General features: G+C 38.9%; 2 protein-coding genes across 6 annotated transcripts in view; one reads left to right on the forward strand and one right to left on the reverse strand.

Moving 5' to 3' along the window:
- Positions 1–3,198: 3,198 nt before the first annotated feature.
- Positions 3,199–12,102, forward strand: LOC147222779 (uncharacterized). Its single transcript, XM_086167110.1, has 3 exons — positions 3,199–3,353; positions 8,183–8,333; positions 10,438–12,102. Exons 2-3 carry the CDS (start codon positions 8,214–8,216, stop codon positions 11,125–11,127), a joined length of 810 nt encoding a protein of 269 aa, XP_086023236.1. The 5' UTR covers positions 3,199–3,353; positions 8,183–8,213; the 3' UTR covers positions 11,128–12,102.
- Positions 12,103–12,257: 155 nt separating this feature from the next.
- Positions 12,258–25,346, reverse strand: part of efr3bb (EFR3 homolog Bb (S. cerevisiae)) — a 31,665-nt gene continuing 18,576 nt past the window's right edge. For all 5 annotated transcript variants that reach the window (XM_086167554.1, XM_086167556.1, XM_086167553.1 and 2 more), the window contains 19 exons: positions 24,897–25,018; positions 24,394–24,543; positions 22,392–22,526; positions 21,259–21,337; positions 20,808–20,943; positions 20,509–20,670; positions 19,883–19,994; positions 18,925–18,976; positions 17,710–17,882; positions 17,543–17,618; positions 17,127–17,288; positions 16,695–16,826; positions 16,536–16,603; positions 16,309–16,436; positions 15,980–16,071; positions 15,784–15,832; positions 14,969–15,075; positions 14,837–14,886; positions 12,258–14,730 (listed from right to left, as the gene is read on the reverse strand). In XM_086167554.1, the coding sequence (XP_086023680.1) occupies positions 14,625–14,730; positions 14,837–14,886; positions 14,969–15,075; positions 15,784–15,832; positions 15,980–16,071; positions 16,309–16,436; positions 16,536–16,603; positions 16,695–16,826; positions 17,127–17,288; positions 17,543–17,618; positions 17,710–17,882; positions 18,925–18,976; positions 19,883–19,994; positions 20,509–20,670; positions 20,808–20,943; positions 21,259–21,337; positions 22,392–22,526; positions 24,394–24,543; positions 24,897–25,018 (2,091 nt within the window). In that variant the 3' untranslated portion in view covers positions 12,258–14,624. The remainder of the gene's footprint in view (positions 14,731–14,836; positions 14,887–14,968; positions 15,076–15,783; positions 15,833–15,979; positions 16,072–16,308; positions 16,437–16,535; positions 16,604–16,694; positions 16,827–17,126; positions 17,289–17,542; positions 17,619–17,709; positions 17,883–18,924; positions 18,977–19,882; positions 19,995–20,508; positions 20,671–20,807; positions 20,944–21,258; positions 21,338–22,391; positions 22,527–24,393; positions 24,544–24,896; positions 25,019–25,346) is intronic.

The raw sequence follows: 25,346 nt of genomic DNA on the forward strand, positions 1-25,346 counted from the left end.
CAGATGGAACTTTATTGATAGCTTTGCTTTCTGACACAGCTCCTTCTTCTCCACAGTTAGTTGATACAATATGCCACAGCAGCAAGTCCAGTTCTGGCTCCACTCGACTACACTCAACAAAAAGACAGCAGAGGATTACTCCAAGTTACTCAAACTCCTTAGCAGGACAGTAACATGGCGAATGAGAAATGGCCACCACTCCAGTGTTTGCTGAAGGTCATTTGCTGATGGTTCAAACAGAACCGCAATATCTGTAAAAAGTAGAGGTTTCCATACCGGATATACATGTCCCCTTGACTATACCTAAAAAATCCTGTCCTTGAAGATCACGAAAAGCGTCAGTGACAAAGGACAGCCCTGGCAGAGCCCTCCGCCTACTTGGAAAGTACCTGAGGTTTTGCTAAGAGTGCAAGAGTGCATACTCAGTTCTCACAACACTTGTACAGAGGCCAGATGGCAAGTAGTGACAGCCTCCTGACACCAATTCCTGTAACACCTCGAATGAATCAGCAGTGAGCTGGTCCACTGTTGAACAACCTGAATGGAATCCACATTGTTCCCCTCGGATCACAGGTTGGACTGTCGGCCTGAGTCTCCTTTCCAGAATCCTTCCGTAGATGTTGCCGGGGAGGGTGAGCAGTGTGGTCCCTTGATAGTCGGAACACACCTTCCCGGAATCATCACCCTGAGCACTGTTTCCAACCTCCATACGACACAGAAGAGACATGTTACCCAAGCCAATCCCATAAAGTCCAGTGTCTTCAACATCTCAGGACCACACCATGTCTTCCACACTTGGTGCCTTGGTCAACTCTTCCATTGTCAAGAGAACTCGCACAATGGGACCTCTGACCCCCCCTCCCTCAGTCCTCTCTCCCAAAAGTACCAACAGACCAGGTACGGCAAGCGCTGAGAAGGATCAACCCCTGCAAGGCAGCCGGACCGGACAACATACCGAGGCAGGCCCTCAGAGCTTGTGCCAGTTCCCCGGCTGATGTTCTCAATGCCATCTTCAACCACTCCCTCATCCAGAGCACCGTTCCCACCTGCTTCAGGAACACAACCATTGTCTCCCTCCCCAAGAGAACCCCACCCACCTGCCTGAATGGCACAGGTCAGTAGCACTCCCTCCGATCATCATGAAGTGCTTCCAGAGAGTGGTGCTGGCCCACATTCAGAACGGCATACCAGAAACACTAGACCCCCTGCAATTTGCATGCCAGCCCAACGGGTCCACCTCAGACGCCAGAGCCGCCACCCTCCACTTCTCCCTTTCCCATCTAGAAAACAAAGACTCCAACATCAGGATGCTCTTGGCGGACTACAGCTCCGCATTCAACACAGTCATACCCCACAAACTCACACACAAAATGTCCACCCATGGCTTGTATCATTGGCGGAGACGAAACGGCCAACAAGATGGAGGTGCCCAGACTGGTGACAACAACCTCACCCAACCTCAACACAGACAAGATCAAGGAGATGATAGTGTACTTAAGGAAGGAGAAGGAGCTCATCAGCCATTGGTCCTCCAAGGTCTTGAGGTTAAGCGGGTGGGCAGCTTCAAATACCTGGTCCCTCAACACCACGCATACAGTCAGGAGGGCTAAACAGCAGCTGTACTTCCTGAGGAGTTTTGGCATGTTGCCTTAGATCCTCAGCAATTTCTACAGCGGCATCATTGAGAGCATCCTGACCAGCTGCATCACCGTGTGGTACAGCAGCACCACTGCTCTGGACTGCAGACGCCTGCAGTAAGTGGTGAAAACCGCAGAGAGGATCACTAGAACCCTACTGCCTTCTCTGCAGCACATCTACCACTGCTGAGTCCACAGGAGGACTGCCTCCATTGCCAAGGACCACACCCACCTTCAACATGGATTGTTCACACTCCTACCCTCCGTCTAGGGATACAGGAGTGTGATATGTAACATGACAACTGAAGAACTCATTCTACCCAACTGCCATCAGACTCCTAAACAGCAGACACTCATTCTTTTCTGCACTTTAAGTTCAGGACTGCACATGGAACTACTGCCATTTAAACTGTACTCACCATTGCTTCTGCACTTTGTGAGTTGCATAACAAGCTGCACTCAATGTTTTACTTGCACTGCCAACACCATTCATATTTACATTTGCAGTTCCTGTTTATTGTCAATACAAATCCAAATGCACTGTGGACAGCACATTAAGAATTTCACTGTGCAGGGAAACACATTTCCACACTGTACATATGACAATAAACACTGAATATTTAAAATTTGGATCCTCTTCTTTCAAGAAATTGAAATGCTTTGACTTCCTGAAAACAATGAGAGGGCACAGTTGAGTTTTATGAAAACTTCATTCCCCTCATCGTTCAAACCAAAAATATTTGAAATGCAGGCACATAGTGGCACCAAAATAAAGGTACAGTAGCATTGTTTTACATTACACTTTACACACAGGACTTTATGAAGGCTGGCATATGGGACCAAATGCACCATCACAGTGGAAAGAGGAGACAAAGAAGGCAACTAGTGGGACTCACGACAATGTCTTTAAGTCTGCACAAATTGCCTGCAATGAGCCACAGCCATGAGTCCAGCGATGAGTGCCAGCTGAGAGTCCAGTGATGAGCCCCAGCTGTGAGCTGAGCCAACTGAACTGTGACAGACATAATGTAGCACCCCTCCATATCCTATAGTGTGTAGTGGCCTATAAAAGACTACATGTCATCTAAAGGATTAATCACTATTCCAGCAGTAAATCTCACATTTGTAACACTTTGTGATGCTAACCAATTGTCTATATTATTATGACAATAATCGTGATGAATTATAAATTAATGAATGATGACCTGGTTTCAGATAATGGATAACTTTGTTTGTGTTCAAGGCCAATTAAATCAAATTTACTCACATCATTTGTTCAATGTCAACAGATGAGCATTTCAAAAAAAGATTTGCAAAATGCTTGGCATTTCATTTCACAATAAGACATAAAAGGTCAATGGGATTATTAGTCATCAACCTAGTTGTTGATGACATAAGACCTCCATTCTCTGGAAACATGTGTGGGTGTTCTTTCACCTGCTACACACGCAAACATATTCTTTTCCACCCACAAGGAGCAGGAGTTCCCTTCAATCCCACCCCAAGGCTTTGAAACTCCAAGCTCCATACTTCATGCGCCTATAAAAAGAGCTTTCCTCCCAAAGGAAACAAACTGCAGACCCTCTCCTACAGAGCATTTCAACACAGAGCAGCAAGAACACGGGAGAGAAAGACCGGGATCACAGTTAGTCACACTCTGGAAGCCCTGTGGACTTACAGCGGGAGAGAAACAGGAAAAGAAAGGAATTTGAAAAGGTAAAAAAAAAATGGGCATTCTTTTTTTTTTTTTTTTTATTGCGGTTGTTTTAGCATGAATCAAAATCTCCGTCTGAGGTTTGAAGGCTGCATGTTTATCCAGATGATTCATAACACACAGTCACTGACAAACCAATGCCGTACTTTTGGATGATTTCTGACATGTGTTGCTGAATTTGTTTGTACATAAGGTTTCAATCTAATTCAAATATAGCTCACAGCGTCTGTGAAGAGCTGTGCTGCGCTGTGTGATACATTCTGTTAGTTGGGATAAGTCTCTCCTAGCTGCAAAGACAACAGTCCAACAAGAACTCACTCTTTGGAGTCATAGTACCAGATGCCTTTTCCCTCCAAGGGACAGAAAATGAACTCATTCTAGGTCAGAACTGCAAAGATGTGACATGAGGATGAAACTGTTTCAGAGCTTCAAAGACTAACATCCATGAACTTCATGTAATCTAATGTGCAATTGTCAAATTTTATGATTGAAAGATTCATATGAAACAACACAGAGGGATGAAGTAATGTATGACAACACAGACATGGAGGGAGGATATGCATCCAGAGGAAAGACTGATCATAAAGGGATCTGTTGAAAGAATATTTTACTGCATGCGGTCATTCAAGGTTAAACACAATCATTCTGAAATGCACGCATGTATCCACAAATGTGCACTGATTCATATCCTTGCTGGTAACATTTGCAAACTCAAAGGCAACTCTCATTTCAATATGGGGGCCATGAATCCGTGGAATTTTTTTGGATCCTTTAATAAACTATAAAAAGTGAAGGAATACAAGAAGTCCAGTCAGTGGCTATTCACGGATAGGCTTTCATGATTTAGTAAATTACTGCTACATTTTTACAATGATCCCAACTGTTTCCATTCCAGTTGCTCTGAACAGATTATATTCAGCTCCTCTTTTATCACATTTCTCACTCCCTTTTTCCATTGTGGTTATAGCATAAGTGCTGTATGGTATTAAATTGAAAGGGGGACAGAATAAAAATACTTATAACTTCCATTTGACCTTGTAATATAGATATGAAAATGCTGAGGATAGAATATAGTGAACATGTGTATTTTCTACTCTTATTGTCCTTTTCTATCAGTAGGAACTTGATTCTTGGAGCTTATAAAATGTTGAACTATCCAATTTGTATTCATTACATTAAAACATTTTCAAATCAAGTGGATAGGATAATACATATGTGTAGAAGAAAAGCGTTCTACATTTGTGTGTCTGTTATATGGTCATTATTTTGAAAATCTTGCTGTCTTAGGTTAAATACACTCTAACCACATACTTTCCTATGCTGTTGACATGTTTTTATGCAAGTATTTACTGCTTCTTTGCAGTAAAATCAACTATAATTGTATCTGAATATAGAGTTAAGATAAGGAATACATATTTTGTGGAATGTGCATAAATCTTTTAGTTTCATAGAGACAATGTATCTTTTGAACTTATATGACAATTCAAGCAAAATTCTGGTGGCAGCAGAAGGGTATTGATTTGAGGTTGCTAAAATGATACAGTAAATAAACAGTTCATAAATCTTATAAAAAATTATTCTGATTACAATTAAAATTTTATTTTATTATTATGAGTGTTTATTTATTCATTATAGAATAGTTCCCTTGAAATGAGCCCGATCCCTGTGAGAGGAGGATTTTGATGGAACCTTATTTGTCCAATTGCCCCCATCAATTATGACAAACATAATGGAAATTCATTGGATTACGATTAGAAAATTGTGTATTTCAGATATGTTGACCTTTTTTTCAAGTTGTAAAGGAGTTTCTATTTCAGACAATTTCTATTTAAAATAATCCTGACCTCATACCTATGTATTTATTTGTTCATTATTTATTTATAAATCTGTCGCTTCAATAATTCCGATATTCTATTTTTTTGTTGTTTTTATTTTGGAACATTAATTTCACCACTTAAGATATTTATTGCTTCTTGAAGAATGAAGATCTGGCTCTAAAACTGTAGTTATATTATAAATGCTGGCACATGGCCCAGTTTACTTCCTTATCCAAGGACACACTGTCTCTCCTGCTCTGGCCAGATCGCAGAAGTGTTTCCCTCTCTACGTTTAAGTGTTGCATAATGCAGACATTAACTTGTAAACATTTTTTTTCATGGATATTTTTGCAGGATGCATGATGCAGATTGGATATCATTTCCAGTGTATAAAGACAGTAAAAACCCCTTGGCGTATTTGTTGTCCCCATATTTATGCAGTTTAGGCCTTTTTTTTTTAACTTCATTACTGTTGTCAAAATTTGGCATTTACTGAACTGGCCCTGAGTAATTGCATCCCAACTTTTAAATTGGCATATGTGCAACATATATATTACAAATATCCATTCATTGCCCAGAAATGTTTAAAAAGAAATAAATAAATAACACATACAGTAATGGCTCAGTTAGATTCTTTCCGACAAACCACAAAATACTGATCGTATAATTGCGCCAAGAAAGTAAAGCCACATTTTTTGTTGGATAAAAGTGTAAGTAAGGATCACATGGGACAAACTTTTCACTGGAGACCAGCAGGATTCAGTTCCCAAGCATTTGTTACATCTCTATGCAACATAGATTGTTGACGTGGGCTTTGCTACTATCAAAATTACCAGTAAATTTGCGCCTGGTGCTGCAGGAGTCGTGGATTCAAGGATATCAGCTATAGATGTTAACATTAATGCCACATTATTCTAGTATGAGGTTCTACATCCTGTCCTGAGTCCCTTCTCCGTTAACCGGATGTTAGTCCCACATTGTTCACTACAGTGAACCTGCCCAAATAGACAAGAATTATCTTGTGTAAAACGCATTCTTCAATTCTAAAAAGAAATCAGATTATAACTCTGAGAACAGGTATATTAAAACTGCTCATGTGGTGAAATAGAACTTTTAAAACCACAATTTACATAGATTTAAGGAGAAAAGCTAAGGAAGCCACTGAAATAGTATTTTAGTATGAGATAAAATTGGATCTGTTTTTAAAAACAATGATGGCATGTCATCATGGTGCATTCAAAAAGCTGTCAGTAAAATTCATTTAAAAAAATGTTGGAATGCTTGTTGTTTTTTGTACTCATGACTGTTTTGGAGTCCAATTGCATATTTGCTGTTTACTTCCAGGGGAAATGTTAATTGCATTTAATGTCCGTGCTAAACTCTCATTAGATTTCCTGGATTTTTATCTCCCTTTGCTTGCACACGCTTCTTCAGTCACATGCCCTTTTATAGAGAATTAAAGGTCATTTAACTAATAAGAGAAAACTTGCACATGCTTCTAATTTACAATGGAATCAAGGATACATCCTTATGAAGACGCAGGTTAAGACAGTTCTGCAGTTTAGAAACATGCAAATATCCCAAGACATTGGGTTTAACATAGGTTTTCTCTTGTCTCTAATAAATTAAGAGCATTTCTCAATAGTGAATGAGGTTCTTTGTGTTTCTCAAGTTCTTTTATTATAAAGGTCAGCATGGAAGGAAAAACATTCTCCTTCAGACCGGCATCATGTTGCTCCGAGACCACAATGATCACACGGTTGCGATCTCCTGTAACCAGAAATCCCTTCTCACATCATAAGTGACCCTTTATGCTTGATGATGGGTATCGTTCTGGTCAAAAGCTGTGCCTTTTATGCAACAGACCAACCGCTGAACCATACGGCCAAACAGTTCTGTTTTGTTTTCTCTTACTTTGTCCCAGCACTCTGCAGGACCTCAGACAAGAGAAGTGGCATGATGGAGTTTGACCACAAACGCTTTCATAGTGTACAACAAATGTATCATGTCTCTTGTTTTTTTGATACCCTCGTACTTCTTTGGTAATAGCAACAGGGGTGTCTTTATTATCAAACTGCGATTTTCTAAGACCTCATAAGGATTTTTGGTCATTCCCCAGCAGCCATTCAGGTGCATAAAACTGTTTTCCCAGTGGGGAAAGTTATCCTCTTGATATGTTGATGGTTCAGAGAGCTTCTTGTAGTGTCAAGTTTCAATTGAGTACAACGTGAATGTTTCCAAACATTCTCAAAACCAGATGAATCCAATGAATAATTTAAACTTTGGCTGCCCTTTAGTCGTGTCATATCCCATCTACCCCCACCATTTGCAACAAGAACATTCAGCTTGTTGAGGATGTTATGTTTATGTAATCAACTCTGAACACACCAGTTCAGAGCTGGATGGACCGCTGTGAAGCTGGAAGTAAAAAACTCACTCCTTAAAGATGAGCCATAAGGTCCTAAGTTGTAGATTAGTCACAACCAACTGTTGGTGCTCAAAAGTGACCGTCAGCACCAGCAACAATTAAGACTGTAAAAGTGTTCGGTTTTTAGACTTTTAATGGTAATAATTCAGCTTTGAGTTTACCGGCGTGTTTTGGGGGTTTAAGTTTTACATTTTTTGAGATGAAGGAAGTGAGCATCTCTCGAGAATCCAACACTGGCCGCTGTTGAACTCCTTTTGCCAAGTGTACTTGCAACTTAATGGTAGTCGCAGTTGTTTCATCAGAGTAAAATGGCATTACATGAATAGAACAGAATAGAACTTCAGCTGTTGTTCTATTGTAAACGATGACATATTGCAACATTTTGGATTAGCAATCAGTTTTTAAATTAGTAGTGTCAGCCAGACATTTAATAATTGTGAAATTGTAGTGAGAACAAAATATTCCTCTACTTTTAGAGAAACTCTCATAAATATAAATTTAGCAATTTCCTCAAATTTATGCAGTGAATGTCAAGCTGTCTTGTGATGAAAGCCTGGCAAATGATATCCCTGCTTCTCTATTTTAGGGCATCTCTTTGGCTCGGCACCAGTCTGAGGATGCTGGGTTGGCGTTGGCTGTCGGTCCTGGCGATGGCCTGTGCGTGTGTCCCAGGGTTTGGGTTAGGGAGTGGGGACAGTTCCATCTGCAGTGACCTGAGTAACAAGGGAAGAATACAGGTAGGTGGACTTATCTTCTTTTTAATATCTTGTTTTCAATGAACCTCTTATGTGTTCTTTTATATAATAGCATACAAATGATAATGAAATGTCTCGTTGATTCCGGGACTTCCTGTTTTTTAGTTAGCCACTTTCTCATGATTCCGACTGAAAATAGTCTCATTTTTCCAGAAAAAAAAGTGTCATAATCAAATGTATATAATCATAAAATGACTGCAATCATTTCAATAAAGGACAAACTAGCAAAAACTGACATTTAGAAAAAAAAATGGTGAATTATTGCAAATTGCTAAGTTATTATACAATTATAGCTGAAATAGTCTTTTCTTGGTAATTTGAATTTAATTTGATGTTTGAAAATCTTCCTGCAAGCCAGTCCATCTGTGCCTCACAATTGTCAGGGGGGTGATGACCCGTTATACAATACCCGGTTATTTTGGTTGAATATTTCATTTAAGAGTGTTTGATCAAAGTTTATGTAACACACAAACACAAATCGGGACAGATTATAAAAAACAGTTTGCCTGACAAAAGGGTGCTTTGTTAAAATTTCAGGTCAGCTATAAATTGTGAGCCTTGGTTCCAAGTTTCATGTAAATTCAATACCACTTGAATCAGCAACTTGTTGCAGGGCTTATGTGATAGCCAGATGCCAGGCAGTGTTAGGGAGTTATCCTCCTGATAAAAATCCTGAGACAGACTTGTTGATTTATGTGGTGACTCGGGAAGGGTAAGCATTAACTCAAGAGCCAGCTACATCTGAGGAAGGAACACAACAGGTGGAGTATAGGTAGAAACAGTATCTGTTCAAAATTATATGCTATGGCACCATGAAACACATGATGATATGGATTATTATTATGGATATCATTCATATCAACACTGACCTTAAACAGATGGAAAAAAAATACAATTGACTGTGAAGTGATTCCCAAATTACTAAAACTATGTTTATTGCTGTTTTAGAGATAAGGTCAGAGAGGCCAGACTAAGATGGTTTGTTGATATACAGAGGAGAGATATTGAATATATTAGTAGAAGGATGCTGAGGTTGGAACTGCCAGGCAGGAGGCCTAGAGGAAGACCTAAGAGAGACAAGATTCATGGATGTTGTGAAAGAGGACATGAAGTTAGGTGGTCTGAGAGAAGATACAAAGAACAGAGTTAGGTGGAGGAAATTGATTTGCTAGGCCCACCCTTGAAGGGAGCAACGAAAAAGGAATATATGTTTTTAGCTGAGAAGTGAGGCTTAATAAATAGCGTGACATGGTGACATAGTGATATAGCATGGAGGGCAAGAGTGAGAGGTGATGAATGAATTACTATTGTAATAATTTATTGTTTCAGGGAAAAATAAGTGTTTTTAGATAAGGCAAGAAAAAGATAATTCAGTCCAGATTATTGCAGGTGGTGGTATATATATTTGGAGTTAGTTTGGAGTTATGATTATATGCCATAGACTGATTTATAACTGATGAAGTTGTTACATTCTTTGAAACCCTTGGTGCTCTTCACTTAAAATCTAAGACAGATTGTAGGTCGGAAAGCGTTTCAAACTTCAACTGATAAGGTGAACTTTCAATGTCTGTGGCAAGACTTTACAGCATTCAGTGTTAGATCTGCCCTGAATAATCCCCAAAATGAAAGTTTTTTACATGGGATAATTAATGAAATTATAAAATTGAGAGGTGAAAGCCAGATCAATATTTGCAAAAACATTCATATTGGCTTCATTTTAGAGACATTGTTTTTGCTTAAAAAATATTTTATGAGCCTTTTTTTTTTCATTCTGTCTTTTTTGGAGATATACTTTATTTCATACCCTGTTGATGCTTTACTATTTGCAAAATAGAAAGTGAATTTTCCTTTGAGGTTCCAAAGGCAGCAATGTAAAGGATATTCAGAAATCAGCCGATAACGTGTGTGATCGTGTTAATTTGGCTAAAAGTAGTACAGAGTATTTAAACATTATGGCAGGGAATAAAAACTGAAGTTTTTAATCCTGTCAACATGGTCAATAATGTATTACATCTGAGGTTTATTGAAATAAATGACATGTTTTAGCAGAACTAAATATTGTTGGTGTCTGATTTCTTCCATCCAGGACTGCATTACCCTCTGCATGTCTCTGGTCCAGGCTGAGTACCAGGAACTTGCTCCTTTGGTTGATGCTAATGATGAACTCTTACAAAGCATCATTCTGGCCTCTCTGACCTCTGAAGATAATATATCAGAAACCAATATGAAAGGAAACGCAAAGGAGCCGGCTTACGCAACTGAAAATTTCCGCTGGAGCCGACCCTCTGTCGAAAGGGTGCCTGGGCGAAAGCTGGGGCCAAAAATCATCAAGAGACGCCCCTATTCGATGGAGCATTTTCGCTGGAGCAAACCCTCCAGGGACAAGGCGCCGGATAAAAAGAAAGGGCCGAAAGGCGAGAAGAGACGCTCCTACTCAATGCAGCATTTCCGCTGGGGCAAACCATCTGCCCGTAAGCAACATCAGGTGAAGAGCTCTACTTCTGGACTGGAAGGAGGGGGTTCCCTTGAAAGTGGATCCAATCCAACCCGCAGGCAGCTGAGTGGTGAGGATGAATTAAAGGGGGACCTGGATAATATCAAGGGACTGCTGAGGGCAAAAACCAACTCCAAACCACACACCAAGCTAAATCCACAGAAAAGAAGGGATGGGACCCTCAGGAGGAGGAGCCCATCTACAATGAAACCCAATGAGGACAAACCTCAGGGGAAGCTGGCCAAATTCACCAGAGACATTGTGAAAATATGCAGAGGATAAGAGGATGAATGGAGGCATATGTACGTGTGTGTGTGCGTGCGTCCTTGCGTGTGTCTGTGTGTGACAGATAACTGCATAATCATTGCATGTTCATAACCACAGATATCAATTTTAATCAACAAAAACATGTCATTAAAATAGCATGTTGCTGAATGTATTTCTAGGCTGAAGGTCACCTATAACCAGATAATAAACACCAATGCACCCATTAACTGCTGTGACCTTTTTGGCCTTGATATAAAAGCTTTCTAAGGATTTTTTTTTTTCATGTTGGATATGTCATGTCTGTTTTAGATGTCATGAAAAATTTATGTATGAAAAGTTATGTCAGGTTACAAGGAAAATAAAGAAAAAAAAACATATTCTTAGTCACTTTCATAAGACTATGCGCAGAATGGGACAATTTTTTGTTTTTTTTCAAGCCTATCTTTACCACTTTAGGTTAAGTGAGCTATTTCGTAATATTTGATAATAGAAAATACCTCCATGGCCACGGCCCAAGTTTTCCGTTTTTTATGTCTTCTTGACAGCCCTCTTCTGCGAGACCGCAGTAGCCATTTGAGTGCATTATCTGACTCAGAATAGATAAAGAATAGGAATGCAATGTGGTGGTGATTTCACCACATGTGATGTATTAGAGGTGTGAAACACAGCTGGCTCCAGTGTAATAAGCAATCTAATGCTGCAATTATAGCTTTATTACATCTTTAACAAGTTTTCCTTGACTGACTTAATAGCAGCCTTTGTTCTTCTAACACCCCCTCTAATAAAACCTCCCCCCCAGAAGGAAAACATGAAATTACATGTAACCCTAACCCCTTGAAAATAAATGTCCATGTGGTTTTTCCTGTCCCTATGTGGGGGATAAAGGGAAGAAATCTAAATCTGAAGCTCGTGGAAGATAGAGTAGATTGTCTTACAATGTACTGTTTAGTATTGTTCCTTTTATCCACTTACATCCTGAATGTATCAGCTGTCTGATCAAAATGGCCTTTGTTTAGCACGATTTGCCTCCCGATGCCAGATGAAAATTTGAAGCAAATGCTTGGGTACTGTGTTAAATCCTTCTCCCCCCCGTCGCTAGTCATTTTTGATGAGTTTTAGTTGAAAGATAGGAAAGGACAACAACATTTTTGTGTTACGGACAAGTTTATTGTACAACACAGCAACATAGCGAGCATGCAAACTCAGTTTGACACTTGTAAGGCATTTTTCCAAGTAAAAGCTGCCTTGTCACAAGGTAATTCAGTTTTTAAAGTGCAAAGTTCACAGGATGAGTATTGGTGACCTACAGCACTACATTGCAAACAAATCTATCAACTAGACATGTTATGATAAAATAAAGTAGATTGATTTACAGTCAATTAACAACAACAACATGACACTACTCAATGACCACAAGCAGGCTGATAGATTTAGTTTTTTTTCACTGCAAAAGTCAAAGGTTGCTGAAAAAAATAACCATACTTGTGGCATAAACAAAGTGAAATTGGAAGGTTAAGACAGCTGCACATTTTAGTTTTTATTTAATTTGTTCTCTGAGAAACGTCGAGGAAGGAGTCACAAGACAAAACTGCAAACTATGTCGTGACAACAGACGCATGGACAACTAAACACATTCCCCTTCACAAAAAGCCTCCAATCATAAAAGCAACAAGCATGTAGAGTGCTTCAATGCAAACAGCCTGCTATATGGACACATATATACAGACACCGCCTTATAAACAGAACAAAATCAACATGAAGGGGCTCGACATCAATGCCTACAATACAAAATGGTTGCAAGATGGCTTAGGGATAACTGCAACTTGTGCCACACCCCATGCAATTAACTGACAGAAGCAATGGAGGTGGGACGGTTTCTCACAACATCATAAAGCAGAACCATCACGGCACCACAACAAAGGGGCATCACTGAAGTCACACAGGATCCATTTAAAAATACAGGATCTGCTACCTAAAGTTAAGCTATGTTGTCCAGGCTAGTATCAATTTATTGCCATTATACTTTATTTTTAAATACCTGTGAGAGTGTGCAATTGTGCGCACTCAAGATGGCTTTTAGATATATTAATATGGTGCTTAATGTGACAGATACACTACTTGGAGACGGCTTTAGGAGCATTACGGCATAGAAACAACAGTGCAAAAATAATTCCTGCAGGATTCTGAATTTGTGGCAATAACAACAGTTCGGAGTTCCTAGTCTCCAAAATCTGATTGGAAATCAGGTGTATAATTTGAAGGGTTCATAAATGGAATAACGAGACACTTTCAGACCTCACTAGTATTATACACTGGCCTCAAAATGGACTGCTGAGTCCCCTTTCAGAACAGGTTTGAATTCAGGTGTTGCTGGTTACTATAAGCAGATGAGCCTTTAGAAAGGCATCAGACAAATAACTAACTAGGTTTCCCTCTTTATATATGGACTCCGCCAGTTTAGTAGCAGACTTAAGTTCATTTACAGCACACACACACGCGCACACACACGCACACCTTTCTACTCTGTACATCATCTTAAAGATTTATATATTTCTCTGTATATACAGTTGCGTATAGGAGGAAGTGAAAAATAAAAGATCCTTTTTCTGGTGTTTGACACAGTAAACATCACTGTAAACACATCAGATCGTTAGATGTTTGGGGCTAGCAGGACTGTGGTGGGCTAGATATTTCATACTGAGTGACAATAAACTTGAGTCACCTATAAGGCACACTCACTTTGGAAGGATAAAGCACAGATCAACCACTACCTGTCCTCAGAAAAGGGAGCAAAATTTTCAAATAAGCACTGGAATGAAAATTAGGAAATACTTTTACTATATGATGAAAAGAAAGCACTTTTGGCTACAACTAAAATAGCAAAACAAAGCAGGACAGTGAACCCTTGAAGGCTACTGTGTAGGAGATGAGTGTTATGGAAAAAGAAACTCACGCACGCGCACACAAACACACTTCACAAACCCCTCTGGCCATAAAAGTCAATAAAACAAAGACAATGCCATTAAAAATATATTTAAAAAATAAATATGGTAAACTTAAAAAAATGTTTTTTTTATGATCAAGGGTATTTTGGCACCCTGCAACCAGATCAAAAAAGGATGTATTAAAAGAATTGCTGTGCAATGCAAGTTTATGTTACGGCTTGCAGCACATCAGTACAGTACACTTGGAAAATCATTGTAAAATGAATGGAATAACAACATCATAACATTTTGAAACAGTTGTTGAAAATTCAACATGTGGAATTCCTGCAGACATCAAAGCAGAACCGAGGCAAATAACACAAAACCTCTGGTTCGTGCTGCATCCATTTATGTTAGCCAGCTTGTTTTAGTGACCATCACAGAGGATAATCAAAGAGTGGCTTGTTTTTTGTTTTACTTGTAGAAGCTTCAGTCCCCCACACCCCATCATCTACCCCTAATTATCTCTATGTGTATATGATTCCACAGTCATGTTGGCTTTACAAGGAAGTTCTATAGCCTCGCTGTCTAGTAAACGCAAAGGTCAGGAAACTTCATCTCATAGATGGGGACAGACCGGCTCTGAGTTTGGCCATAACCTGATGAAATGGTTCCAGATGGGCTGGGTGGGGGTCTTGGGAGTTAAGGAGACACAAATCGTAGTTATTATCAAAGTTATTTCATGCATTTGTATCACCCCAGTCATTATTAGACAATATTCAAGTTGTAAAGTTTCTTACCTGATTGTAATCTCAAAGATCTGATTCAGTTTGCTCTGCAACTGTGTGGCCTAGACAGGAGTTTAGAAAAAATAATGAGACACAGCCAGTGGCTCAAAAACTATTTCAAAAGAATAAATGTTTTTGTCTTACCCTAGCACCACAATGGGCAGCTATCTCCTCAAAGGGGGCTTTCTGGAACTTCTCCACAACTTGTCTCCTCCGCTCTCTCTCCTGCTCCTCCATGCCTACACTGTCCACTAGAGGGAAAAAGAGAAATGAATAGTCCTGCATTAGGTGAAAAGTTCATTGCATTTCAATGGGTTTGAACTTGTGATAAAAGATTATCTGCAAGAATAAAAGGAAAGTTGTAAGAGTTGGTGGTGAGTACAACAATCTTGTATGATCTAGAGGAAAAGGCAGCAGAGTTAAAGGTAGCAGAGATGCAAATGTTGAGGTTCTATTTGGGAGTGACGAGGGTGAATAGGATCAGGATGGAGTCCATCAAACGACCAAAAAATGGTAAGACTCTCAGGGGATAAGGTCAAAGAGACCAGACTGAGATGGTTTGATGATGTGCAAAGGAGGGATAGTGGGTATTTGGGGATGGTGAGGTTAGAGGTGCCGGGCAGGAGGCCTTTTGGGAAAACTAAAGATGAGATTTATGGATGTTGTTAAAGAGGGCATGAAGTTAGTTGATGTGAGATAAGAGGATGCACAGAATAGGATCAGAAGGGGGCAGATAATTCACTGTGGTGACCCCTGAAAGGGGCAGCCAAAAGAAGAGGAACAGCAACAATATTATGCTATTAAAGGTGTTGCTTTTTTTTTTTTTTTTAATTTGAAGCCATTATGTTACACTCAATATACAACTACATAGCTTGTTAAAAATAAATAAATACAATTCAAAAAAAAGGCAATGACATTTCATTGTTAATGAAAAATTATAGAGATGTGAGAAGACATACCAATGGCATTTTTCAGAGTTTCAAATGTAATCTCCTCAGCTGGTGTCCTCTGTAGAACACAAAGAAGGCATAAAATTCAATCAAATGTGATTGCAAATGTGGTTGAGAGCTTTACCGATATATATTCTTCTCCAAACCATTTTCCTACTGAATATATGAGCACAATATCATGATTGTACATGGCATTAACTTTTACCTCCTCCTTCTCAGGACTGTTTCGAGATTCAACCTCCCCTTGCACTGACACAGTTTCCCCAGTGCTCTTTCTCTTGGACAGACGATCCTCATCTAATACAACAAAGAACAATTCCTAAAATTTGTTCCACTCTGAAGCACTATTGAATGGCTCAAACAGAGTACACATAATAAAGGGGAGACTTCAGAGACAGTACATTTACACTTCCATGCAACAGAGATGACATATACTGTGGTACAAATGGCTCACTTTAAAAAAATCCTTATTTGCTTAAGCTGTCTTTTGATACAGTCATTTAGCACGAGGGATGCACTGATGGATGTTCTTACCAGTGTATTGCGGGACATATGGGGTTGCCAGCCTCTCAGTGTTGTAACCACTTCCTCCAAGGACTTCTGTGAGCTTAGACTGGAGGAACAACACATTGCCCTCTACCTTTTCAAGTGAGGAAGGAAGCCTGCAATGTAGAGTGAGCTTGGTTATAGCGATCCAAATTTCTAAAAACATAAAATATTGTATCGGCTTAATTTTTGACATTGCATGTAGCTGTACGTACTTTGGATTCTCAATGAACACATCCTCGGGCAAAAAGTGGGGGCTTTCTTTTTGTCTCACCTCAATAACCTGAGTGTAAGAGGACAGAGGTCTGTGCTGACAAAATGGCAAGTTTCTAAACAAAGACAGTTGTCCACACAAAGAAACACAAATCAAGCACCTCATGTATGTGCTGGCAGAAGGCCGGGACAGTGGTGAGCTGGCAGATAAGGTTCAAGTAGGCAGCAGCAAGGGCATGAATAGCACAACGGTTATAAACAGGTAGACCCTCATCAGTGGACAGAGCCAGGTCCTGCAGAAACAGAGAGATATCAGAGAAACTGCAGAATGTATAGGAACTCCCACACAAATTAACTGTCACATTTTGTTGACTTGGTTGTATGAGTTCCCTTCTCTAGCTCGTGCTGTTTAGTCATTTTAATTTCAAAATAGTTAAACAATTGACCCAAACTGATCATTTGAAGTTTCTTGCAAGCCAGTGATTCGTACCACTTAAGAATCACATTAAAAGATATTTAACAAATACCTCATTGTATACCATGTTATGTAAGTCATTAAAATAAAAATAAAACATATGTGCGAGTATCATTACCTGCAGGGCAAGTGCGAGACGAATGAGGTCCACCACCACTTCCTCGTTTGCCAGCTCCACACTGAGAAGACCCAGCAAGGCAAAGAGGCTCTCGTAGTGCTGCCGACCACTGCTCTGTTCCTTGCAGCCCAGGTAGATGTGCCGGTAAAGATGCTGGCCATGCTGGGAAGGAGAACGCACGAGGAGACACAAGGTCACTCTATAGTTGAAGTGACCTATTTTCTCCATAACTGTATTAGAAAATATTATTTGAAATCCTGCATTTGTGATAATTCAGTTTCATTTTCTGCTTGTATTACTTAATAAGGTTTAATAGTTTGTTTTTTTTTAAATCAGAAAATAAAATGTTGCAGTCATTTCAAAATTGTCTGCAATATCAAATTCCAATACAACAAATACAGCACGATGGGAGTTACCTTTTTCATGAATAAGTTGTCCTGTCCTGAGCACTTGTCAAGTTTAAGCTTAAGTACTGAGATGTCTGTGATAATGCTGTAAAGAAAAGAGGTACAGTGGACAGTGAAGTCAAACACAGCCTTACTTTGTCAGACACAAACTGCACATGCACATGTACCCAACGCACCATATGTTTGAGAATTTGGGTCTGTTTTCATGTCGGTCAATAAGACTGAGAAGAATTTGAAGGACGAGCAGTCGAACCTCTGGGTCCTCAGTTAGAGAGAAGGAAAGCAACGGCTCCAGAAAAGTGCTGGGTAGTGCAGTCAGCATATTGGTGGTCTGGAAACCTGCTGTGACCTGACAGGTTAAAAGTACAGCTTGTATTATGTTTCAATTTGAAGTTGAAAGCAGAAGTTGAAAAAAGTGAGGTTGCACTTCAGTCTCAAGTACAAAGAGAAAGCTGCCTGAAATGTGCACCCTCAAGGGGAATCTTTATGAGAATGAATCAAGGCAGATTTTTCTGTTTCTCAGGCATTCAATAAATGCCACAAGTTTCAGACAGATTTCAACATTTAGTCATATTTCCCTATCACAGCCAATTGCCTGCTCCAAGGTCAAATGCTTAGGTAAACAGATTTTCTTTTAACATCAAACATGACATCACTTGTGAAATAGTTGAGCAGCAAAGATTCTGTAGTTGGTCAGAAGAAAGTTGAAAAGCTAGCGGGAGCAAACACTTGTTAGACTAAATCCTAAAGAAGTAATATCTCTATTGAGATGTAACTACTCAGTATTGATTTGTGGAAATGTATTTGTTGTATTGTGATTTTTTTTCTTGTGTGTTGCAAAACAACCTCTACTAGTCTGTGGCTATGAAAAGTTAATGAAAAGTAAAACTTAGTCCTGTTCTTTTGTTATCTATAAAGTCATTAACACTTACATAAGAATAACGCTGTTTAGTCCTTAAAACACTATCACCCCTTCTACCTCAATAAAAGTGTGACAAATAACAAATATACATTTTCATTTTCTAAGTCAGTGGGTACAACTGCTGGACACAAAAGGAAAACGTCATCACTTCAAACTCCAGTCCCTGTGCTTCTAGCTTGGAGGACGTAACTTCCCTACTTTTTATTGTTGCTGGAATAGTGAGCCAAGATTGGCTTAACAGTATTTCCGCAATCAGAAATCAAGCTTGCCTCAATCAAGCTAGCTCAGACAAAATGTATACTTTCATCAATGAATGTAAAAACAGCTTTCCACTGCCTTGGCCCAAACATCATTCGACACGGTGAGGTAAAAACATTTAGCATTGCTGTAAAATGAAAAACACAATTTTGTCTGAAAGAGGATAGTCTTTTATTTTTGAATGAATAACAAAGCAAGAATGCAGACTTACCTGGACCAAGGACTTCAGTAACATAACCTGGATCATCCTGGTGCTCTCTGGTCTGAATACAGAACAGCATATTAAGATTTAAATCAAATTCCCTTAGTTCACTACAGTATGGTCTACAGTTACACTGGCAGACTACGGTTTTGAAAGTTGTACTCTTATTACGGACGTGAAGGGGCCAAGGAATACTAAAGTTCTACAAAGGCCAGTAGAACTGGCAGGGATGAAAACTTAAGAGAACAGAAATAATTTCAGAGGATGGGTTGTCTCTGGGATCAGAGGGGTTAATGACTTCCAGCTGTTGGAAGTCAATTAAACTTTGAAAAGTGATGTCAACTTTCCCCTGCCAGTGTTCCAACTTTTGTTTTGATTTACTATTACTGTATCTGTTTAAAACCAGCATGGGAACAGACTGTGTTACAAGAACATCTAAAGAATTAGTTTCAAAAGCAGATCACTGCAGAAGGTCATATGATGCATGATAATGACCATCAACAAAACAAGTGACAAATAGTGTAGGACCCTACTGCGTTACTGTACATCCTCAAGTGCCTGTATAACTGCAGAGTGTGAAATATTGGCGTACCTGTCAATCCAACTCTCAAATGAAGTATTTCTATCTTATATGCTACTAAATACAATGTCCAGTGGTGACATGTTTTCAAAAGAATGTTTGAAAGGGTGTGGTAAAAGAGACCATTCCAACATGGAATTTAGGCAGACAGCCATCCTTTAAAGATTAGAACTCTGCAAGAAGTGCTTGTATCGGATCTTGAGGATGCATCTATTTTGATTACAAAAGAAAAGTTGTTCAATGGTTCCCAAGGCAGGAAAATACCTTGGGGATATTGTGTTTGTTTTTTGTTTTTGACTTGACAGAAAATGCCTCATTTTAAATATACATCAAGAGAAATGAAACTTTTTTAAACTTTTGACCAACAGTGTACAATACACAACCTACCCAGAGCCAGTGGAGGGTAAAGTGAGATGAACTCCAGGGACAGGGATCTTGCCCATTATAAAGAGCATCACCTCTGATCGCTGGTAGGTTGGTAAAGTGTTAGCAAATGAGCCTGAAAGAAAGTGAAAGGAGAAGAAAGAGTATGACATGAGATTCAGATGGAGTAGAAAAAAAGATTAACAGTGGCTTGGTAGATTGGACGTTCCTCGATTCGGACAGTTGGTGGTTCGATTCTTGACTGCCCCACCTGTATGCCTTAGTGTCCTGGGGCAAAATACTGAACCCCAAGTTGCTCAAGGTGATCTGATCAGTGCCTTGAATGACTGTGTGTGTGCGTATGTGTGTGTGTGTGTGTGTGTGTGTGTGTGTGTGTGTGTGTGTGTGTGTGTGTGTGTGTGTGTGTGTGTGTGTGTGTGTGTATGTGTATGATCCAGAGACAAGTGCTTTGACACTGCCAGGGGATGAAAGCGCTATATAAGTGGAAAACATTTTCCATTTACTTGGAAACAGATGTGTTGAAAAACAATAAATCAACTGCAGAAAAATCAAGTGTCAGAACCATAGACAAACTGATCTACTCAATAATATTCTAACTATCACAGAAACAGATACACAAACACACTCACCAATGGTCCTGATGACAGCCTCCTGCAGCTGCCTCTCCTCATGCGCTTTGATGATCTTGGTGCCAATATTAGTGCTGCCATCATAGGAGCCGGTTAACTCATAGTCCACACTCAAGCGTAGCTGTCGCAGCAGGGTGTTAAACACCTCAAGTACTGTGGGTCCTATGTACACAAAGTAAATATTCAAATAATAAACTCTAACCGCAGCTCATAATAACATTCGAGGAGCCATGTAGCTACTTCTAAATAAGGCGCCAGATAACACACCAGCAAGAGAAGTCATGTACAAATCATCTCACCTACAGAGCCACTAGCTGCGATGGCAGCTGCCTCCAGCAAAACCTCCACTATCCCAGCTCTTACTATGGCTGAATTCTTGCTGTTTGCATCCAGATGACTAAGAAGCTGCTGTATGACCAGGTGAGAGTGCTGAGACTGAAATGAAAGGGGGAAAATGAATGAATGGACAACTGATTATCAAAACAAAGATTTGAGTTTGAGTGGTATTTGTTATAATCAGATCTATGAGAATCTGTGACCAGAAACTAATCTTAAATGTTTAAAAGTTGTTTACCAATGAGAACTTAATGAAGATAGGAACATGCTTTTATTTTGCACTGCAGGGATCTTAGTATTTTCAAATATTTAAAGCATTGATTTAATATGACACAAGTAATTTTACTTAAACATCTCAAAAAAGGGCAAGAGTATGATAAAGGGAGAGGTCTGATGCGGCACAAAGTAACTCACCTGGATGGAGTACATGATGATTTTGAAACAACGCACTGCAAAGGTCTTTCCGTGCCATAGAGAGTGGTTATCTAAGTGTCTGAACAGAGAGATGGACAGACACAGGTAAGATATAAAGTGAATGTTATAGCATCACTGAACGAAAAGCAAATGGGAGCAAACATACAGTACCACCAGACATCTATTTTTGTATTTTTTTTTAACAAGAATGTGATTTATGTAAAGGAGAACCCTTATGTATCAAGGAGACTTGCTTCTGTGGGAAGCATGTACAGAAGAAGAGCCAAAGGTGAACTGTAATGTTGTAAAATTGTAATTCCTTCTGAACAGCAGTCAGCAAACCTGCAGATCATGCATATGTAATGTACAGTAAGGCAAGGGTAGAGTCTGATAAATGACTTGAGCATGTATCAGAAAGACAGGGAAAATGGCGGATGAACAAGAATTGCTTTCACAAAGCTCATTACAACCCAGATGAGAGGAGAGGAAATTGGGAAAAAGCTTTAAATAATTAGACTGAGAGGAAAAAAAAGTTCATTGAATATACTTGAATGAACATTTCTCGAAAAACAGTGTTAAAAGTTCTTGAAGCAGCAAGAACTTTCAGTGAGCTGCTCTATTGTTTTCTTTTTTTATTTATACTATTTTGTTTATTTTTAACTTTAAATTATTTACTATTCATTTTGTTTATAGAGTATGTAATAGACACTAATCAGGAGAGCCTGTATGTGTCATTGTAAATGTGACAATGACAACAAGATTTGCCATTTAGTGAAAATATATGGCATTTGCAGTATCTTGTAAAACAATTACCATTATAAAAGTAAATAACTCCATGAGCAAATGAAATCCTTTTATCCATTCAGTAAATATTTGAAAACCAATAAATTAAGTCAACATTTCCCATACACAGTAAATCTTACTCCTCATTTAGTCAGAAAAAGACTAATGACCTTCCTCTAACCTTTTGAGGTCTACCTCAGGAACTGATTTAAGAGGTAAAAATTAATAATGAAAATAATAATAAAAAAACATAGCTTTAAGATTTCATCCTTCAACTCAGGCTTGGTCAATGAGAAACAATATAACAAACTCAATCACAAAGCAAGTATAGATCTTTTAAATCATCTCACATTAGCACAGGCGTAACTGCATTCTTGATGTTGCCATACGCAGCTCGTCCCAGCAGCTCTCTGAAGCAGCGCTCTGTCAGCTCCACCGGGCTTTCTTTCTCCTTCTCGGATGCCTGCAGTGGAGATGGGGAGCGGCTGATCGTGTACAAAGCAGGTGAGGAAGCAGAAAAGTACAGGAGAGAGAGAAGCAAGGAAACAGCAAGGAAAGGGAGGGTGCAGAAGGTGAGTTGGGAGGGGGAAAAGAAGAGAAGGTTTAAAATGAGTTAGATTTGATAACAAGTAATCTCATAATGGCTCTGAAGGAGAAACTGGAGTTCTTTGACAGTGCAACCTTTTGTACTTGGGACTTTTTTTCTTCTTCAAGTTGACTGTTGTGAAAGATTATGCTGGTAGTCCTGTGCAACAATATCTGTATTTGTCTTCTACATCTTTTATCACCATGACCAAATGCATTCAGGACTACATTAATAAATCTGATACTTAAGCACTCAATTCTGGTCCTGTCTTCTAAGTCATATCTCCATCTTCAGCGAGAATATCTTCCAGTGGTCCACCAATTATTAGATTATTATTAACATCCCTATTTTTCATTTTCTCTGCTCCAACTGAGGAGGGGATATGATTTCCTTCCTCTCAGCTTGTCGGCATATTTAACTTAAGTCCAAGAGCAACAGTAAAACCCAAGCCAAGTCCAAAAGTTACTATATAATAAATGAAATTTTCCTCAAGAGATTTTACTTCAATATTGGAAAACCCTGAGTAAAGTTTAGAGTATCTCCAATTGCAGATGAACTTTTATTATGAAATCTGAGGACTTAAGAGCAAATCCATGAACACCTGGGAAGTAGGAAACCCTGAGCATACAGGGTGGGAGAATACAAATAATGACTTTCAAACTTTTAATGACTCTCAACATGATAATTGGCCCTATTATGTGCTGTCACTCCATTCAAAGGAACTGTCAGTATTCTAAGTATTGGGACAGAACACAGTGCTTGCAATTTTCAGAATTGGAACGACAAGACTATCACCTAAATTAGGTAATTTACTTTCAAGGTATAATTTTTGGAGTGATTTCCAGCAGGAGCATTAGGTCAACATAAATCCAGTCAAGCTGATAATTCATAAATGGTCTCTAAACTAACTTAAACTTTGTCTGATGCCACCTCATCAATTTCTTGGGTTGTGAAGCTTTAGTCCTTTACCTATTGCAATAATTCAATACATATATTCATATACTGTTTCCTTTTTTGTAGATGTTGAAGATGGCCACACAGAACCATTTAGTTGGTGGGCATATTCAGTGGGGATATTGATGATGAATGACATGGTTGACATATGACTAGATGACTTGGACAGATATGGCCAACTACAATCCAGACAGAATCAATCTGATACAGAAGAATGGCTCTGGTTCTATGACGATGGCATGACAGGTCAATACTGACTAATTTCTGGTCAACCTTTTTGAACAGCATCCTTTATATAGGTGCCTCACTGTAGTATCTAATTTGATCAACTGCACAAGCTAGATTTTAATATCCCGTAGGTCAAAAGATGTCAGGATATACAGAGAGTAACATTTTAATGTTGCGTACTGTTCAGATTACGACACAACAATCAAATAAGGTAACCAATACCGCCGCTAGTAATTATTGTAAGCTCATGGTGACATGACCTTATACTGACTGTGACCTATATCCAACCAAATAATAAATCTCAACAATATTTCAATCCCAAACGGCAGCTTGCAATGTACATTTAGTAAATTGATCAGATCTTTTACGTAAAAAAATTGACCCGTAAAAGATCTGAAAATATTCTTGGTAAATATAACATCATATATTCAATAATAATTTGACAATTCATCTGATGTCTATGCAATTCACAGTCATTTTAATGAAAAAAGTTAATGGAATGTATTCCAATAAAAAGGTACTTCGTACAGATGTAAAAGCAATAAAAAAAAAACCAATAACAGTTTTCATCTTGTTGCGCTCACCTCTCTGTTCGCTCTCTACTCTGCAAGTTGAACAGCAGTGATGGCACTATCTTGTCCATGTGTTGAGGATCCCAAATATTGGCCTGAAGCTCATCATTGACAGTTTTTCTCACCACACCCTGCAGACCCTTGATACCAGCCATCCGGATCCTAGAGGCAACAATCACAGACAAAGAGAAAAGCATCATGAGATGTAAAAAGAGCCAATAAATGGTTGGTTTGAAAATTATTTTTATACCTTGGTTTTGGTTCGTGTCTATGTTTGGCCACTCATCTTTATTTCTGTTGATGTTATATTTACTTGTTAAAAGCTATGAATCCGTCTATTTTGGGCGTACTACAGATATAACAATCACATTTCTTTTAAAATTGTTTGTTTGAAGTTGAATAAATGTACAAGGGCAAGGTCAAGTCTGGTCTAAAATAAGAATTCCTTGAGCAGTCTAAAAACAGCTGTTACTTAATATTCTACCTTCGGCTTAATAAAGCATCTGTCTACTCACTTGGTACGGATGTCAGGGTCCTCATAGCTGGAGTGGCACATCTCACTGAAGCGTGACACAAAGAAGTCATAACTGCGGTGGTACGAGGGCGTATCCTCCTCTATGTTTGCAAACTTAACAAACTGAATAGAGAAAACAATAAAATCAAATTTCAGGTCAACTTGAAAGCAAAAAACTGAGACTATTAAATCTGAAATCAAAGGCTTGCATTTTTAAAGTTTATTTCCATTTGATTATATGCTCTTTATCAAAATAGTTCTTGAACCTGTCAGTCAATTTCTCTTAATGTCACATCACAGAGTTATAACATCTCATTAGGAGTGAAAAACACAAACCAGAGGGGGTCTCTCCTGCTAGGCTAGAAAATGTCACCATTTAAACCATTTCCTGACTTTTAGCATAACACCACACTTCAATTAATGAATTATAGAGTGGGTTCTGTCAGGAAAA

This window comes from Fistularia commersonii, chromosome 20 (genome assembly GCF_037954325.1).
Source record: "Fistularia commersonii isolate RoL2024-O1a breed Wild chromosome 20, RoL_Fcom_v1.0, whole genome shotgun sequence".
Lineage (NCBI taxonomy): Eukaryota > Metazoa > Chordata > Actinopteri > Syngnathiformes > Fistulariidae > Fistularia > Fistularia commersonii.